We start from the raw sequence: 19,628 nt of genomic DNA on the forward strand, positions 1-19,628 counted from the left end.
ATCTGAGGTCAAAGCACTAAAGAAGAGAGACAAGTGAAGCTACTGTCTTCCCACCCCTCCAAACCTGCTGCAAAATTCCAGTTACATTAGACAAGCATCAGAGAGAAAACAGGAAAATGCAGCAGCTATAAACTTTTAAATGAAGAAATGCAACTGTAAAACCATAAAGAAAATCCCTGTCATAGCAGGAAACAAAACTGAAATTTGAAACGTGATTCACTGTTACCTTGCGCAAATAATTGCACGTATGTAAGTGTATACCACAGCAGAAAGAACTAGGTAGCTTCTGGGGAAGAAAAACAAAACAAAACCCACAAAAACCAAATAAACCAAAACCAGCAGCAAAAATGGGGATCCAGCCCACCGGCAAGTATGTTACAGCAGTACCTGAGAAATACTGTGCTCAAAGCATTTTGCTGGTATTACAGGCTACAAAGCTCTGCTCAGGTTAATGTACACACAGCTATAGGGAGAAAATGGCTGTTGTTGGGAGTACAGCTTTATACACAGAGAAAATAATAGCAAATAGATTATAAATAAGAAACAATAAATATAATTTCAAGAGGTTTTGGTCTACTTTTCACATCGCTCTTCAGAAATGTGTAAACTTCAAGCTCTTTTCATCAACAAACAAAAAACTCAACAACTTCCTCAGTGTTTTTTTTTTTTTCTAACCACTTCAGTTCCCCCATGCAAGTTCCTCCCATTTACAAGCTCCCTTCCCAGTATGCTTTTCTGCTTGCTGATATATTTAAATCGGGGGAGAGGGAACTAGCTGTAGTTTTTAACATGAGTGTTATCTAATTGGCGTTGGTTTGCTACTGTGCTGGTAAGGCTCCCTTTTACTTAAGGAAAATAGGTTGGTTTCCCACCCTATCTTCAAAATGGTAGGTGGTTTTGATCACTGGTTCTCACCTCTGTACTTGCTCTGAAATATTTTCTGTATAAGTAATGAAATTCTACTTTTATTTGTTTTATTGCTAATGGGCTTGCTTGTTGTTACTTATGTGGCCTTTGACTATAACCTATGTGCAAGTGCAGTGATTAGCTGCAGGGTTCAAGATAATGAGTTTTTCAGGAGCCTGCTAGGAAATCTCTGGTAGTGTGCTATCAGATGTTAACCTTAGGCTGGGTTAAGTTCAGATATATGTTTGCTCTTTGCTCTTCATAATGGAAGTGCTATAATAATATGTAGTGATAAAAGACATTAGTACCTAGAAGTTTTTAGTGCTACCTTTTTTCTGTGTGGCTATGTAAGGTGCTTAAAGATGATATTCTAGCTCTCTTAGGAGTTCTATGTGAATTTTAAGGTTAAGCTGTTCTAGCTGTTTAAACCATGCTTGTTGTGTGTCTAGAGATAATTTCCTATTAATACAATGTTGATGTATGTATGTTTTGCAAGAATGCGATCCTGTATTCTCTAATAGGATAACAGTAACAGAAACCATTATACTATTTTTTAAATTTTTCAAAACTTCTGAGGGCTAGTTGAACATGTTCTCTCTTTCTGAGTAGGCAGTTTTCACGGAGAAAACCTGATATAAAAATATATGAAAGCTTGGCTTGTCAATTCATCTGCTAAAACTACTTTTAGTACTAAGCAGTGTCATGGTGTCATTGCCCTCCTCATGGAGGTACAGTAATATCAGACATAGTAAAATTCTTTATAAATTCTTTCTATTTAAATATACTGAAAGCCTAAGTTCAATAGGTTTCATGAGCAAGGCCCAGAAATAGCCTGTAACATGCAGTCTGAAACCACAGAGCACTATACTTCCTGAAAGTAACTTACTGAGGCCTCATTCTTTCCCACCCCTTAGCAGAGTGTTTCTCAGCCGAGATCAAAGCGTACTTGAACTGTTTGGCTCTCTCTTTCATAAGAGGCAGTCTGAAAGCAAAGCCTAACGAAAGTGTATCATCTCAGGCTTAATGCAAGTTACTGTGGATTTTGCTTTGTGGTTTTTATGTGGCTCTTTTCAGCAGTCAGTGCTGAGCTGTTGCACTTTAGCTTCTCTCTGGATGCTAAAAGTTAGATGTTCCTAAACCCTGCAGAACACAAGACTTCTCCTTGCTGCAGCAAGATGGGATATAGTGCTTCCAAGGAGTAAGAACTGGCACAGCGGCTCACATCTGCAGGACACCAGGCAAGGGCTGCACTGTCTAAGCAAATGTAAGGAGTGAACTACTGGAGTTTAACTAACTAACTAGTGACCCCAGTGTAGTTGGTTGTACTCTACTCTTCCTGCTTGGAAGGAGTCAATGTTACCTGACTAATGCTGATCAACAAGTTCTCATGATCGCCTCAAAAGCATATGCACGCTGTTTCTTACGCAACCTTGAGACAAAGAATATAATTCTAGAAAACATTCTCCCAGGCAGTGCATGACCATTGCTTCTGAAATTGTGCGAGCAGCAGAGGTTGCTTTGCTGCCTGTAAAGAACTACTGTGATGGAGATGACACTGATTTCTTTTTTCATACTTACGTGCTTGGAGGCACAAAGCTCAGTCGCTTCCCAGTCGGGAGAATCTCCTGACTTGAAGAGAATAAAGAATAACTGTTTCATTCCTTCTAGCTAGTGAAGGACTTGCTGTAGAGGTGAGGGAGAGGGCACAGTAGAAATGAGAACACGTACTCCTGAACTCAAAGCTGTACATGGTATCCCTGTAATCTCTTCTGATTGATAAAAACTAAGCCTTTGCACTCCAGCACCTAGTGCATCTTATCCCTGACCATTGATCAGGGCAGGCAACCTAAGTACACTTTAACTGTCTAGCATCTTATTGCACAAGAGGACTAGTGGGTGGTTGGAGACATCCTGTGCATTTTGTATCTTTCTGACCCCTGGGAGCTGAGCTCTTCGACACTCAGGGGTTTCAAGCATTCCACCCCTGCCCGCCGCACGCTTAAGAAGGCAGCTGCTGCTCAGACTGGCCCTGCAGTGGAAGCTGGTGTCCGTCAAAAATGCCCTGGCTTTGTCTCATGCTGCACTGAGATGAGTTTTCACTCAGTTGCTATAGATGAGGTATTATGTATGCACAGGGCATTTGGATTTGGGGGTTAAGCTCTGGTTGTAGTTGCTGCATAGGACAGATCTAGGGTAGAGCTGTTCTCTTCCCATGGACAGAAAACTCTGTCAGGTACAGACTCCTGTCCTCTCTGCTGGCTCTTCTGCTTTGAGGGCAGCAGGGTTAAGTGGCTTTTGGAGGATACCAGAGGTGATTAACTAGCAGCAACTTGGATTTGACAAGTAGTTACAGTAGAAGCTCTAGGCATAGGAAACAACTGTCTTAATGCTGGGAATTGAGACAAATTTGCTGACAGTCTCTTGCCACAGCTTGAGTAACATACCCTATGTACTTTGATAGGAGTGACTAAAGCCCATCTGAGGAAACATGCTTGGAAAGTAAAAGCAAAACGCTGTCACTGTTCTATTCATAAAGTAGGGGAATTGAAAATAGTCTTTCAGATATGAAAAGTATTTTTTTGTGTATTGGAAACAAGATCTAGCTATCTGTGCTTTTTTGACATGACACTAACTTCTGTAGCTTTAAAGGATGTTAGGTTTTGACTCTCACATGCATAGTCTCATTCAGTGCTGTAAGTGGGCTAATGAAGACGATTACTTAAAAAACCAAAAAAACTAGAAGCAAATGAGCATGCAATACTTCCCAGGCTTTAGAGATAAACTTGGCAACTGGTCTTTCTTTAAATTAAAAATGCGTTTGGCTTATAACTGAAAATCATCCTTGACTAGCTATAGGGATGCTGGTCAGGTTACACTGGGATTACACTACTGTCTGGTTTCTTTTTCTTTCTATGTGGGAGATTTGCAGAATCAATTCAGAATCTGAAGGCAAAAGCTTTGCTGCATTTAATCATCTTCAGGCTTTTCTCAACTTGAGCAGGTGTTCTCTCTGGACTTTGAGTTCTCTGCTCATCATTATCTTTCAGGGCCTGATGTTCAGTCTTCCTAGATGTCTTGGCACGAACTGCCTTGCATGTGAGGCAGTGAGGAGATGAGAATACCCTCATGGAAAGATTTTCAGTGACTTATCTACTGCTGCATGGAGCATTTGGGGTTAGTGGGTTCTCTGATCCTTACCACAAAAAGGTCAGACAAGTGTCCTCTGTTAATTTTCTGTCAAATAAATCTATGTAACAGACAGTAGCTACTTGTGACAACTGCACTGATCTGTCTGATTAGGCAGTGTTAATAAGTTATAGTGGACAACTTGGTGCTATAGACATGATGCTCAATTCTGTTTATTACCTCTAGCATGATACTCTAAAGGCAACCAATCCTTCCTGGTTTCTAGGAAATTGTCTTAAAATTACTGTCAAAATGAACCCATGAGAGCACACTTCAGCCATTAAAACTGGTACACCTGTACAGGCATGTGGGCTCTTCAGTTGCCTCCATATAGCTCTATTCTCTTACTGCTGATTGATTGAAAAATTTCACATCCAGGGAAGAGTCATCTGAAATGCATTGAGTGCAAACTCCTTTTGGCCCATCTGGGGATGGAAAAAGACTGGAAAATAGCCCAAACTGATTGTTATTAATCAAAATTCAGGGGAACATGAGTACTCTGGTATCCCTCTAAAAAGATGTGAGAATAGATGTGCCAAGGTCTAGTTTTGCCAACTTCTTCTAACAAGCTAAGCTTCCAACGTACGAATGGTGCAAATGTGATTTGCTCTGTCACTTGGATCTAGTAGTGGGCTCTGAGTTAAAGGAATAAAGTTTGTATGTCCAACTCCTCTTCATGTCGTAGAGTGGAGATGCCTCTACCAAGCTGCCTCCATGCTCATGCTATAAAAAAGTGACTTGTTCATGTTAACTGAAGAGGAAGTGGCTGACTCACACCATAAACCAGATGCTGTTTACTAACGGCTCCAGTAATGGGTTACAAGGCCAAATGTATAAATCATGAAGAGCAGCTGATTGCCAAACTCACTTTATTAATCATCTTCAGTCTCCCAAACAGAGCAGTGCTAGAACCTAAACCGTTAAGTGGCTTTGCCCTGAATGTAGACTTGATCAGCAGACCTGCTTTCAGGGGATTTTTTTTTTCTCCAGGCTCAGTTGATAAAGGCCCAAAGGAAGGGTGTGGAGATGCGTGATCCTGTGCTGCAGAAAGAGCAGGTTTTTGCATCCTAGGTTTGATATGCCCAGTGACTGAACTGTCAGTCAGCGCAGAGTGCCAAGGGCAGTTCCTGCTTTTCTTGCTCTAGCACAATTGGTTTTTTGGACTCTCGACACATGAAACCAAGGTCAGGAGTTTGAAGGGCACATTGTAACTAAGGCTTAGAGTAGGAAAGAGGTCTAGGGAGTTAGTACTTTTCAGATATGTAGGTGGCATGCTTTTGGCAGCTTGGACTTGATGACAAGCCTCTGAGGTACCCTTTCTTATCCAGATGCTGAGCGGGCAAAGCACGCCTTCTCTCACCAGAGAACACACTAGGATTGCTGATTAACACAGCAACTGGAAAATGAAAACTACAAAATCATAAACCAGATATGGATGAGCTAACTCTGGTCAGTCTGGGCCCAGAGACCCAAATTCTGACTTAGGGGCCTGGCTGAATTTACTAACTGTTTGAAAAATACCTTCAGCTTTCTTGGACTTAAAGGGTAACTGGAGCCCATTGCTCCAGAATGCCTGGTATTCTTCTTGTACAGGGATTTAGTTAGTTGCTAGCTGACATACTATCTACTGACCGGGTTCCCTTGATTCTGTATGAAGGAATTTGAAAGGGTGTGATTATTAATCTTGCAAAGTGTGATGTGTCATGTCCTGCATAGCTATTTAGATACTAGCAAAGATAAGTTGGTGAGATCTGAGTTGGTTCAGACAAAAAGCAGTCACCTGTACTAGATTTGTCTTGGCCATTCAGTCTTAAACATATCAGAACATTTTAGAGATTAAAGTACTTGTTTCTAAGGGAGGAGGCTGAGGTAGATGTCTCTCTGTCTCTTATAAGAAATCCTGCATTCTCAGCTTCCCTGCCCTTGAAGGAAGAGACTCTGGAGGACGCAAGCAGCAGAGCTGCTTCTGTATTTCCCAGCTAGGCTTCTATTGCACACATTGACTTCCAGGTCATCACTTTTAGTGGAAAGTAACTTTCACAGTTTTGACTTGTGCTGTATCTCATGCTGAACACACTTTCACTATACTGAATTACTTCCCCAGCACAAACCCTGCTTTCTAGTAAGAGCAGCTGATCATGAAGATACTGCTTGTCCTGCAGACTTATATATGCAGGTGTAACGAACATGTAATTTAGCAATACCCCTGCTATTTTAGCAATACCCCCTCCTATTGGACAGCTATAATATTGAGGAGTTTTCTTACTTCCACTACGCACATCACTGAACTGTAGGCATTTTTTGGTTATACTTAATTTGGGAAATTATATACTGGTTTTCCCCAGGCAGATTTTTACTCTTGAACAGAAAGAATTGACATCTGTTCCTTGTCTGACTTCATCAGGCTTCAGCTTTTTGCGGAGGTGGATGCAGCATGGATTAGGATTTATGGGGACAGGTGACTTGATCTCTTAAGAGGCTTAAAGCATTGCATAAGCATGCTTCATTATTGTACGAGGACTCTTTAGGGGCAAACCGCTGAAATGATTTGTAGTATTGCTTAACAAACTACTTAAGTAACCATGGCTCATAGTTAGTGAGTGCTTCTAACTCATGTCTGTTAAACCTCCTGTTTGTTTCAGGTTCAACTCTGGCTCCACTGATCCAGCACAATGATCTGGATACTTCAAGTCTTGTTCTCACCGCTCCCAACACCAGCATTGATTAGTCTTATTGTATTTGGAGCTGGCATCTTCCTGTGGGTGATAAGCAGGCCAAAACCTGTTTTGCCTCCTGTTGACTTGAACAAGCAGTCAACAGGAATTGAGGTAATACTTACTCTGCTTGTGGGCATGGACTGTTTTTGAGCTTAATCTGAATACTGATCCATTCTTATTCTGGGTATCAGTGGAAACTCTCCTGTCTGATATACACAGCCTTCTCTCCCAGGTGTACAACTCAAAAGTATGGTGGGGAGAAGGGAAGTCTTAAGACACTAGGAGTAAGAAACAGCAGCTCTTGCCAACAGGGTTAGGTGGGCTTTTTATCAGATGGCCTTGGCTGTCACTGACTTTTTTTGGTATTTTAAATACTTTGAGGCTGGTGGTAGACTTCATGTAACTAGGCAAGTGGTAGCACTCAATCTTTGTCAAGGTCTCTCTAATAACCTGTAATTGAATATTAATCTAAGCCATCTAGAAAATTCCTCTGCATGTGACTAATGACTGAATAGATGAAAATCAGGAAGGAAAATGAGACTTCCCTAACAATGCAATGCTATTGAAATGCTTTAAAGGGGATGGCTGGGAGAATGGCTGAGGAACAAATGACATGGCATCTGTTCTGCTCTGTTTCATAACTGTGCTCTGTTCCTAGGGAGGAGCCAGAAGAAGTGCACTCTTGACAGATAATAACCTGCTTTCGTATTACTTTGAAGATGGTAAAACCTTGTATGAAGTTTTCCAGAGAGGACTGCATGTTTCTGGTAAGCTTTGCATCTGCTAGTTAGTACTTGCCTATCACAAGTAAATAAAATTATTCCAAGCTCTTTTGCCTTGCCTTACCTCTTGTCTGCAGTAATAATTCAGGCTAGCAAAAGCTTTCCTAGCCCTCTGTGGGGTGGAGTGACAAGTGACCATTTTTTTCCCCCACTGATTTAGAAGTAGTCTTAGTTGGCAGACTGGGCAGGAACAAACATCAGACGCTTAAGATGGTAGAGTTCAGTGAAGAGTCAGCAGATACTAAGCATCAGAGGGAGCTGGGGGGAAACACCTCTGCTTTGTCTTATGATGTGGGTTTTAGTGTAAAATTACTGCCTGCTTACAACAGGTATGAATTTGTGCACATGTGAGTTCAGGGGTCCCATGCATGGAAATATGTGATAGCTTGCAAGCTATTTCAATCTCACATGGGCTGTGTAATGGGAAAATATCACCAGATCTTGGAAGTATTGCTTGTAAGGATAAAGCCAACAGTCCTACAGTCTTGGTTTGGGCAGAGTGCTTAACTATGGACACTGTGCACTTCCATACTCCATGCAGTTAGCTTGATGTCTGACTGAAAATATTTCCTACTTAAAGTGTTGCATTCAAGTGCTATGTAACTTCAGTACTGAGCTTTACAATTGCTTTTCTGAACTCTTCCATTAGGAAATGGCAGCTGTTTAGGCTACAGAAAACCCAACCAGCCTTATCAGTGGCTGACATATAAACAGGTGAGTATTGCACATGACAGATGATTTAATTTGGGATACTGTCTTGTTTGTAACACTAAAGTGGGGGAAAACTATCTTACAGGTTTTGGACAGAGCTCAATACCTGGGATCAGGGCTTCTGCAAAAAGGATGCAAACCATCATCAAACCAGTTTATTGGCATTTTTGCTCAGAATAGGCCAGAGGTAAGCAAAAAATTGAATATTCTTTCCCAGAATATTCTGACATCTTGGGGAGAGAGGAGGGTCTGTGTTTAAATAGCTTGAGGCCACATGAGGAACAATCACAACTGGCTTTTCTCTTCCCAGTTCCCTTATTACCGACTGAGCACATACCATGCCAGACATGTAATACAGTGATCTTGAACCCTTGCTACTCTAAGAATCTCACAGACGTGCTCCTTACACAACCCCCACTACCAACGTGTGCATGGGCTAGTCAAGCTGTATGAAATCTATAGATAATCCTGCCTTGCGAGCTGCTAGTTTTCCTTAGCTGTACTGTTTTCTCTCTTCAGTGGATTATTTCAGAGTATGCCTGCTACACTTACTCAATGGTTGCTGTTCCACTCTATGACACTCTGGGGCCAGAGGCCATTGTATATATTGTTAACAAAGGTAAATATTGAATTCCACTATTTCATAATGATTTCTTTAAGAAGCTTTGTTTTGAGAAGGCTGAAGTTCAAAGGAATTTGATGCAAAAATCAGAGTAGCTTTAACCTTACTGCTCTTACACTTTTATAGACACTTAATTTCTGTAAATGAAGCTGCTTTGCAGGGGACATGGTTCAATGCCTAGAAGAAGCCAGTGGGCTCCCTATGTCTCCTAATGTCTTGAGTGCAAGTCACTGAAGACTTGCTAGATCCTGTGGACCATCCTGCAATCAAGAGCGCTGAACTATTTGCTATTTGAGGTTTTGCAATCTTGAACTCCCACACTGCCAAACAATATCAGACAATGCAGACAGGCTTGCATGCAAATTAGACTAGATGTGTGTTTCTGATTTAAAGTTGTAGGATGTAAAGAGTGGAGGAGGGAGGGGTAAAGATATGCCTAAATCTGTTTAATCTATCTGGTTAGGGCCTGTTGTTCTACAGAAGCAACGACTAGCATGCTGTCATGGAAGAAACTGTTGAGGAAGCCTGAATAAATCTTCAAACTTTCTTCCCCCCATCTTAGGGAAGATATGGGGGGAAAAAAATATCCACTGCTGTCACAACAATCTGAGATCCAACCCATAAACAGGATTTGCCATGCAAAATCACTTCAACAGTTATGCTGGTGAACCTTGCAAACAGGTCTTGCCTTGAAACGACACAGCTGTGACTTACTAGACTAATGAGGAACTGGCATGTTCAGGCAAATCCAATTCCTCTGCCTCATTTAATGGGAAATGCTTTTGTAATTACATAAAACTCTCTTGCACATGCAGGGAAGCTGAGGCATTAACTCAAGAATTTTAACTACCTCTTTCAAACAGGTCTAAATTTCTTAAGATTTAAGGAAGATGGCTAAACCTGAGGACAATTCTGAATTTTTATGGCAATATCAAAAGTTTAAATGCCTGTCTTGACTGTGATTGAAGATATTTGTCTTCAATTCCTCAGCATTTGCCCTTACTTTGTACAGCTAGAATCTCAAGTTTGCCCAATCAGTTGGCCATGGTCGGAGGAACCTTCTTAGCACTGTAAGCCAGCCACTGAATCCATATGAACAAATGCAAATGGCTTTGGAACAAACCAATGCTATGCTCTAAATGTATGTGCTACTGAGCTGTCACTCACTAACCTCATGTATTCTAAACAGACTTCTGAAATGTAATTTCTTTTCTGTAGCTGACATAAGTGTAGTGATCTGTGACAAGCCCGAGAAGGCACAGGTCTTGCTTGAGAACTGTGAGCAAGAAAAGACCCCATGTCTGAAGACTATAATTCTGATGGATCTCTTTGATAAGGAGCTCAAGGACAGAGGAGCTAAAGTGGGAGTTGAAATTCTAGCACTGCAGGAGGTTGAGGTAGGTGACTAAAGGCTTCTGCTTGATCTTGCAGAGAAATACCTTGCCAGCTAGACATCTGGACCTTCTCTGGCAGTAATGACACTTTAATGTAAGCATTATCCAGTTATCACACCTGTACCTGAGATCTTGATGAACAGTCATTTTGAAACTTGATATATTTAGCCAAATGGACTTGCAGAGTTCAAACCATTGACTAAAGTTGTGTCCATGTGTTGTAGACAGTCAGTATACGTTAACCTGAAGACTTCCTTAGCTTAATTCATGGTGCAGTTGTAACAGGATTTCTCAGGCTTCTAAGCTGGCAGTTGAGTCTAATTGAAACTGTAAGTGCAAATTACTGGCTGCTTTGACATCCCAATACTAGGCTTAATCTTCCAGATATGATGCATAAATGTAAAGTATAAGAGATGTGGCCTACATCAAACAAAATGAAATATCTCCACTCAGGACTTCCAAATTCCTTAAATAGTTCTGATCACTTTCTACACACTCAAATTCATGCTTTCCACAACCCCAGGAGTCAGTTTTTCCAAGTTGTGTGTATTAAATTCAGGAAGACCAACACGTCTCTCTGAATGAGAGGCAAAGTAAAAACAAGTGTTGCATTTGAAATGCAATTACCTATTCATCTACTGTTGTTGCATGTCTTTCTGTTGCAATTGTTAAGCTCCGTTTTCTCTCTAACACAGGAGCTGGGAAGAAACAACATCAGAGAACCAGTTGTAAGTATCTCTGTGGAACAGTTATAAACTTGCAAAACTAGTCTCTGAAAAGACCACTTGCCATGCTGCTAGTAGAAGAGGAGGCTGGCAGGATTATTTTTGTATCTTGTCTTGCTGTTTCTACACAGAATTCCTGGTTCATCCCACTTTAGGAAGTGTATGTAAATACTGATAAGCAACATCATAATCCTTACTCTCTTGACCTTTATGTGCTTTTTCCCTCTAGCCTCCTAAGCCTGAAGATCTTTGCATCGTATGTTTTACAAGTGGAACCACAGGTAAGATAATATATAGTGATGCCTCCCCACTAAAACTACAAGTCAAGTACACTAAGACAAAGCTTCTTGGCGCTGGGGGGAAGAATTGCCAAATTCATGTTGTCTGACCCTATGAAAAATATAGAGTCTTAATGTTAAAGAGATTTGTTGTTTAACTCTGTCTGTATTCTGATCCACAGGGGCTAGAGAAACATCTTGTTTCAGCATTATCTGTGCTGCTCCTAATTACTCTGCTGTTTCAGTAGACATTTCCTTTATATAATATCCATAGCTGAAAGTGCTCAAGATGAGGCATATTTGTGATCTCTTAAGACAATGCATGCTATGACTGAGCCTAATACCAAGATAGTTCAAACTGAGCCAAACAAGACATGGGAAACTGACAGCGGAAGCAGTCAGAGCCACAGCTGACTTTGCTCAATCTCTCCAAAGGTAACCCTAAAGGAGCCATGCTGACACATCAAAATGTTGTTGCAAATGCTGCTGCCTTCCTTAGAAGCACAGAGGTAAGCTACTGCTAATGGTGATCTCTAGGCTATATGTCACTCAGTCATGAAACTAGCTTTAATGTGGGCATTTTCTGCAAACTGTTCACTCCCAGCAAACTCATGCTTTCCTAAGTGCCCATATTTCAATGGGACAATAGTATTGCAAGAAACTTGGTTTAACCTTAAACAAGAGCTTCTACATAGAAGTTATTCTGGAATGAGTCAGTCCTAAATGCCAAGAGTACTAAACTACCCTATTTCAAGTCTTGCCAAAACATAAAACTAATCTTGATCTAGTATGGCTGAGTTAGAGCTGCAAATTTTGAAGAGGTGATGGATCAGCCTGAGTTGCTTCCGTCATTTGAAGTGTCTATTTCAAAGTACTCAAATTGATCCAAACGTTATTTGCTTTCTCCTGAAGAGTAACTCAAGCAGGCATAGGGAGTGCTAACCTACTTCTATTTCTTTCCCCTCTAGAACACAGTTGAGTGTACAAGTTCAGATATCACCATATCCTATCTTCCCTTGGCTCACATGTTTGAGAGAGTTGTACAGGTAAGTAGACTGTGTGCATGCTACTAAGCTTCTGTAGATCTTGGATGTATGAACTAGTTCAGACAGTAACACTTGTTAGAAGCCTGGTTAAGACCACCTACCTAAAATAAAACCTCTGAACTGACTAAATAATGCCTAGTTACTTCTCCAAGATATGACTACTGTCTTCATTAAATGAAGCTTTGTTCTTAAATGAAGCAAGGGAAATCAACAGCATCAAGACTTTAGTCAAACACAGTGAAACCTAATACGTGACGAGGAAGCAGTTTAAGACCAGTAGATTTACTGCTTGGAGGTAAGCAGTGGTATGTTCTCCGCTGTTTACTCTGCTGGGCTGTGTCATCCTGCATATCTGTTTCCTAAACTGAAGTTCTAGTCTTCCAATTAATGCCCTTCCTCCAGCATGTTGTGTAAGGAACGCTTCCTACAGGGAACATTAGCAACCTTGTGGCAGGTTCTAACTATTCTACATGTAATGGTCTCCAGAACAGTCTCTTAACCTCAATTCTCCACCCAGTATTTAAAGGAGAATGTGTCTTGTCCTATTCCGTGTCAAGATGTTAAATTCTTCTATTGCCTTGTATTTAAATTTTTAGGTATCTCAAAAGATATCAAAATAGAACAGCTGTTACAAATGTGGTGAAGCTCATATTAATTGTATTCAACCATAACATGAAACTTTGTTTTGTGGTGCTCGTGGACTACAAATCAAAGTTGCATGCCAGAACTTAATCTATGCATCTGAGCTTCTATCAATCAAATAATAGTAAAAGGCATGATAGCCTTCTGTATTTCCTCAAAACCTATTCACACAAGAACTTTCCTACCACTGGGCACTGGAAATCATGCTGCTTTCCATAGACAAATAATTATGGCTAATGAAGCTAAGAATTATCCTTCACTCAGCTTAGTCTGGTCAATTTTTAGACTGTGGTCTACAGCTGTGGAGCAAAAGTAGGCTTCTTCCAAGGAGACATCAAGTTGCTAACAGATGACATGAAAGCCTTGAAGCCAACGCTATTTCCAGTTGTACCAAGACTGCTCAACAGAGTATATGACAAGGTATGTGAGCAATTTTTAGCTAAATTATCGTCGTGTTCATATATCTAAGCAAGCATACAAGTTTAAATTAACATTGAATGCATGATAACGTCACCACTAGTTAATTAGTCCTTAGCAGGAAGAATTCTTTAAAATCCTTTCTGAGGAGATGGAAAGAGTCCTGGGACCTGGAGTATAAGAGCAGTGTATCCAGTCATGACTGGGCTAAGTCTGTTGCTGTTCAGAGACAAAAAGTTTGTTTACTTTTGGAATGCAAATGAAGCAAGTGCAAAGCTAGAAGGACCCCTGTCCCTCAAAGCTATGGCTGAAGTATGTCAGCAGTAACACAAATTAGTATTGCCCCTTGGTTCATCTCCTAGACCATGGCAGTAGTGAAGACAGACCCTAGAACATCAAAGTAAGATGTGGTGCCTCCTAACAAAGCAAGAACTGGACGTACAGATGTGAGTTAAACCCAAGAGTCACCAATACTTTTCCTTGCAGATACAAAGTAGTGCAAAGAGCCCAGTGAAACGTTGCCTGTTAAACTTCGCGGTGATTATGAAGATGGCTGAAATAAAACAGGGCATAATTCGAAATGACAGCATTTGGGATCAGCTAATCTTCAAAAAAGTTCAGGTAAGTTATTCCAAGTGTAAGCAAGCTGAGCAATGCAGTATTGGAGGATCTGATGGCTTCTATTTCACTTGTAGGAAACCATGGGTGGAAGAATGCGTATAATGGTAACAGGTGCAGCCCCTATATCTCCCTCTGTCCTGACATTTCTTAGAGCAGCATTGGGCTGTCAGGTAAGCTGAGTTTTTTTCTTAAAGTAAGACCTGTTTGATTAAGCCCCCATAAGTGACCAATGATACAGTGGTGGTCCAGCCCAGCTTGTTCCTGGGGAGACTGCTGTCAGTCTTCAGTATTTACAGGCTGCTTGATCTGAGTTAACTGTAACAGGAACAAAATTCTGCAGGGCTGGCTTCAAACTACACTACAAAAAAACTATCCTGTAGGCTCTGGGAAGAGGAATAAAGCAGCAGAAATAGGAACATGCAGCACTCAAAGTCAGGCAGCTGCCTCTGACCTTTGTGGCTTATCCTGACTGTCAGTGAGCTCCCAATGCAATACATTTGAGAACGGAGTTCAGAGAATGAGGTGACCAAAGCAAGGTTTGGATAGGTGAACTTGAAGAACATCTGGTTACACCAATAAGACCAATAAGTCTTAAAGGCTAAGATTGTCTTGACTTCCTTCCTAAGAAGACGACTTAAGCACAGGCATAGTTGAAACTGAGCTCTTTCACACCAAGGACTTGATGTTCAAAGAATATTCATCCTTTCTCCCACAGATCTTTGAAGCTTATGGCCAGACTGAATGCTCAGCTGGATGCACTTTCTCAATGCCTGGAGACTGGACAACAGGTATGGTAGCCAAGACTCGGAAACTCTCCCACAGCTGTCAACAGAAAGTGGCACTCAAGCACAGGTGCTCTACTTCTTTTAGTTCAATGAAAGTTAAATCCTGGGTACTTAAGCTCAAAGTGATTCTTGGTAGCAACAGTCACCTGTATGCTTAATAGGTACCAAAATACCTTCACCTACCTTGACTCAGGTAGGTGAAGATCTCTTGTGTAAAGTGACATAGGTCAGCTTAGACCCTGTCCCAGTGTACAGGAAAGGAGTGTCTGTACAGAGCTGAGCAAACTGGATAAGGACTTCCCTAATGGCTTTAAGAAACTAGCTTTAGCTCCCAAATAACTTGTTTTACTCAAAGAATTATGACTAAAATATCAGACATGATACTTGACTATTTTCCTGAAGGACTATCTGACCTTGAAGATTTACCTTTCATTTTAGCAAGGGTGTTTTTAATATTGGGTATTCTAAATTCAAGCTCAAGTCACCATCTTTGAGAACACAGTAACTGCAGAGCATAATGAGGATGAAATGCAAATGAATATCAGGGTCTATGAGGGAATTCTGTGGAGGCAAGTGTGGTACATGGTTGGTGTGGTTGATTATGCCAATAAATGGCTCTAAGCATTGAGACACAGCTGCTACTTATCCTGCATTAACTGTCTGAAAATGCATTACAATAACTTTCTTGAACATTTGGTGTTAGTTTCCTTTAAACAGTATTGGTTCTTGCTAAAGCAGTGAACAAAGAGCCATTTCGTATCTACTGTCACTGAAGTCTTTCATATTTAGGGGACACCTGAGTTCTCCCATCTCACTTCAAGACCTAGTCTTTTCTAGCTTTAGATCAAATAGGGCCAACTGCTAGCAGAATCCCCAAAACACAACTGTCCATTTTTAATTTTTTTTTTTTTAATTTTTTTTTCTTCCCTCTTAGGCCATGTTGGAGCTCCTCTGGCTTGTAATATCATAAAACTAGATGATGTGGAAGAAATGAACTACTTCTCTTCTAACAATGAAGGAGAGGTAGGTACCATCTCCTGTGTGTCAGGAAATACTGAAACGTAAGACTTGGTGACTGACAATGTTCTGTGCCTGCTATAGGTCTGCATTAAGGGACCAAATGTGTTCAAAGGTTACCTGAAAGACCCTGAGAAGACAGCAGAAGCAATTGATAAAGATGGCTGGCTCCACACGGGAGACATAGGGAAATGGTTGCCAGTGAGTAATTGCTTGATACAAACCATCCTTTGAATGTGAATTCTTAGCTATTTTACAGTAATCTGAAAAGCTAGTGAAGTGAATTCTAGGATTAAAGCCTTACATGGTATTTTGTTATCATTCACCAAGTAACTCCAGGCAAAGCTCCAAAGATCAGTTAGGTTACAAGATCTCAAATAACACCTGCTAGGCCAGTAGTTAAGACTATGTCACTTCCACAACGAAGAACAACAAGGTGTCTTGCTTTCTGTCAGAGGAGAATAAAGGAGCTGTCTAATCATGTCCTGAGCTAACTGAAGAAATTAGACAAAGTGCCCTTTCTCTCTGTAGAGAGCAAAGACCAGTTCCAGACTAGCATGTGCCTTTCATGCAACAAAGCCAAACCCATTATCTTCTGCTTCTTATAGAAGCAAGGCAGATACTTGAAACTAATGGCCTCTATCTTTGACTTCTAGAATGGAACACTGAAGATCATTGACAGGAAGAAGAATATATTTAAACTTGCACAAGGAGAATACATTGCTCCAGAGAAGATAGAAAATGTCTATATCAGAAGTGCTCCTGTAGCCCAGGTCTTTGTACATGGGGAAAGCCTGAGGGTAAGTGATGTTAGGAGCGAGCATCCTGCAAGGTTCCTCCCGCAATGAGTTCTGGAAGATCAGGACACAAGCGGATGCATATACAAGCATCCTTGAACAAGATCTGTTCCCAAGAGTGCCATGTTTATAGGAATATCCTTTCAGAATTTTTAGGCTGTCTATAGCCTTCCCTCTTGACACCAAAGAAAAGGAGATCTTGGAATGAAGTTGCAAGTTTGGTAAAGGTTAATTACATACTTGTATGGGACTTGTATGTCAGGCCAGCTCTGTACGCTTTCTCCATTCCTTTGCCACAGAGGTGTCACCTATGCTAGCAGAGCAAATCTGTAAACCAGCCAAAAGTAATTGCTGGAGTGTTTAGCGCACACAATGGACAAACTGCTCTCTGAACTGCTGTCAGAACTCAGATAAGTGACTTGAAAGTCCTTGTAGCTACCTTCCAAATTCTGGAAATAGATGGAGATGGAGATGTGGCTTAGTATAGAGATACTGTCCACAATCAAGTTCACATAGACAATCAAAGTTATTTCAGATGCCTTATCTTGGTCTAAACATGACTACTTCCACTTGTTTTCAGTCTTTTCTAATAGGTATAGTGGTTCCTGATCCTGAAACGCTTCCAGGATTTGCAGCAAAACTGGGAATAAAAGGTTCCTATGAAGATATGTGCAAAAATCCAGTGAGTGGCTTTACCTTTTTAGTGGGTTATAGGTAGAATTTAATTCTGAAGTCCAGTCTTGCATTGCTTTGACTTCATTTTTACCCACCTTTCTTGCAAATTTAACTCCCTTAATGCTGGGAGAATCATGCAAGCAGCCTTAAAGTAAAAACTGGAACTAAGTATAGGTGTCCCTTGATGTTTCAAGGGCTATCACTGCTTCTTTTCCAATGGGAAGAAGACACAACCTTGTAGTGGCCTTAATATGAGAAATCTTAAATACTGAAATATGTACACATATTCTTGCCAACCTCAGTTTTCACTGACTGGGCAATGGGTATGTTCCTGAGTTGCAATCACAAAATAGCAGCTTTACCTACTCTATTCCTGCTCTCTTTCTTCTAGGCAGTGAAGAAAGCTATTTTAGAAGATATGGTCAGACTGGGGAAGGAGACTGGTCTTAAATCTTTTGAACAAGTGAGTACTTCCAAATCCTGCTTGTCACAAGGACCTGTGTTACTAATGCAATGGCTGGGAAGTCTGCATTCCTTTTACTGACTGTGCCAGGATGGGACCTAAGACAGCTGCCCAAGACAACTGATTGAAGTAGGCAGTGAAACAATGACTGGCTGCCTGTCTTTTGACCAAGAGACAGGTGGCTATACAGGGCAATAGCAGCAATTGCCATGAAATGGCCACAGGCTGCAGGAGCTGTACTGTAGTTCCAGCCTATCCTCTTGCTGTGTCAGCCAGAAGGAGTTTGATTTGCATCAAAAAACAGTTTAGTTACTGGAGCTCCTGAGACTGAGCTCTTGCACTGAGCTCAAGGAAGCTGGGAAGAACTGTTGTTTGTCCTCTAAGTAATTGTGTAAGTAATTGTCATGTGCTAAATTATTTTCTTTTAATAGGTTAAAGACCTGTACATCCACACAGAGATGTTCTCTGTAGAAAATGGACTCTTGACACCAACACTGAAGGCAAAGCGAGCAGAGCTTGTTAAATTCTTCCAGAAGCAGATTGAGGACCTCTATTCAAGTAGGCAGGAATAAGTGGTTAATGTAAATTAAACTGCATGGAGTATCCAAACAAGTCTGTGACACTACATGACCTATGGAGAACACACGCATGAGTGGAGGGGAGCAAGGAGAACATAAATATATTGTTTCTGGTATCCTGAGAAAAATGACTTTCAGCTGAAGTTGGCTATAGTATAACTGACAACTGGCAGTGTTCGCATCTTGCAGGACTAAGCATCAGCTGTCTAGGCAAAGCCAGAACTTTCATCTTCCTTGGACTGTGAATGAAGCACAAAAACACTCAAGAGCCTCAGCCTTTACAAGGCAGCTGTCTGCACTTCTTGCTGTCAAAAGCAAATCCTGTTTTCCTGCTCCAACTATGAACTCCATATTGCTACATTTTGTGGATTGATCTGCAATCAGACTGAACTCTGTCATGCAGTTGCATGTTTTGGGCGAGGGGGAGATAGCTCAAAAACCAAGTGCAGCAAAATAACACTTCAGTCTCCACTAAGGATGCTATAACCTGTCTCAACTCAAGCTCTCACAATATGAATTGGAGCTACCATCTGTTCAGCAATTACAGAAGTGAATTTCCTGTTCCTAGCCCTGGACCACAACGTATAGGATGTTTTTAATGAAAATGAGTAGTCTGGCATCAACTGGTTTATAAAGTGCATGTGTCTACAGCAAACACAGTTTATACTCTAGTATGGGAGGCACTGGATCAGTTTTTGCACGTTCTCAAAGGGAATGGCAGTTATAAAGCCTCTACACTTAGGAATTTAAGCCTGATAAGTAAGTGGAAAACTTTAGCTGTCATTCCTAAGGATATAAGATGCAATAAATTGTAACTGCACAATCAAACCAAAGCCTGTGTGAGTGACTTGTTTCTCTGCTGCAACCAGATTGTCAGCTGCAGGGTTTACTGCTGCCTAGTTATAGATAGCTGCAGCTAGAACACAACTGCTGCAGAAAGCTAACTTGTTTCTTATGCTGTCGCTGCTCAGCCACAGCTCAAGCCATGAGGCAGTAAGATGGTGCCAGACCAGATGTTGTCTCCTCTACTCAACTTTCCTTTTCTCGTAGTAAGGCAATATGTGCCGAAGTCTTAATAATGTCTTGCATAAAATCATTCTTCCAGCTCAGCCTATCACATGAAGTAAGGCATTAGATATCATTCTCTGGGGCTAAAGCTGCTTCTTTAGAAAACTATTCAGGCAAGATAGTACTGTCTCTATCTTTAGAAACATGTCTTCCATCAGTGCTTGCTGTCTCTGCTGACAGTTCCTCCCTGTCCCTGTA

The 19,628-nt window shown here is 41.0% G+C and overlaps 1 protein-coding gene across 1 annotated transcript; it reads left to right on the forward strand.

The window, feature by feature from the left end:
* The first annotated feature begins 749 nt into the window (after positions 1-749).
* ACSL5 (acyl-CoA synthetase long chain family member 5) lies at positions 750-19,172 on the forward strand. The gene is made up of 21 exons (XM_009476047.2): positions 750-887; positions 6,735-6,920; positions 7,468-7,576; positions 8,241-8,305; positions 8,388-8,489; positions 8,822-8,921; positions 10,143-10,321; positions 11,014-11,046; positions 11,273-11,324; positions 11,757-11,830; positions 12,290-12,367; positions 13,295-13,429; positions 13,913-14,047; positions 14,122-14,217; positions 14,763-14,835; positions 15,767-15,855; positions 15,934-16,050; positions 16,506-16,649; positions 17,227-17,328; positions 17,713-17,784; positions 18,216-19,172. The coding sequence occupies exons 2-21, from the start codon at positions 6,765-6,767 to the stop codon at positions 18,354-18,356; spliced, it is 2,052 nt and encodes a 683-aa protein (XP_009474322.1). The 5' UTR covers positions 750-887; positions 6,735-6,764; the 3' UTR covers positions 18,357-19,172.
* The last annotated feature ends 456 nt before the right edge of the window (positions 19,173-19,628 follow it).

This window comes from Nipponia nippon, unplaced genomic scaffold (assembly GCF_047370975.1).
Source record: "Nipponia nippon isolate SJK-2023a ecotype South Korea unplaced genomic scaffold, ASM4737097v1 scaffold_3, whole genome shotgun sequence".
Lineage (NCBI taxonomy): Eukaryota > Metazoa > Chordata > Aves > Pelecaniformes > Threskiornithidae > Nipponia > Nipponia nippon.

Coding starts and splice junctions, on each gene's coding strand:
- ACSL5 (XM_009476047.2), top strand. CDS start 6,765: ATGATCTGGATACTTCAAGTCTTGTTCTCACCGCTCCCAACACCAGCA. Junction 8,922..10,142: donor TGTATATATTGTTAACAAAG/GTAAATATTGAA, acceptor TCTTTTCTGTAG/CTGACATAAGTGTAGTGATC. Junction 17,329..17,712: donor AAGATATGTGCAAAAATCCA/GTGAGTGGCTTT, acceptor TCTTTCTTCTAG/GCAGTGAAGAAAGCTATTTT.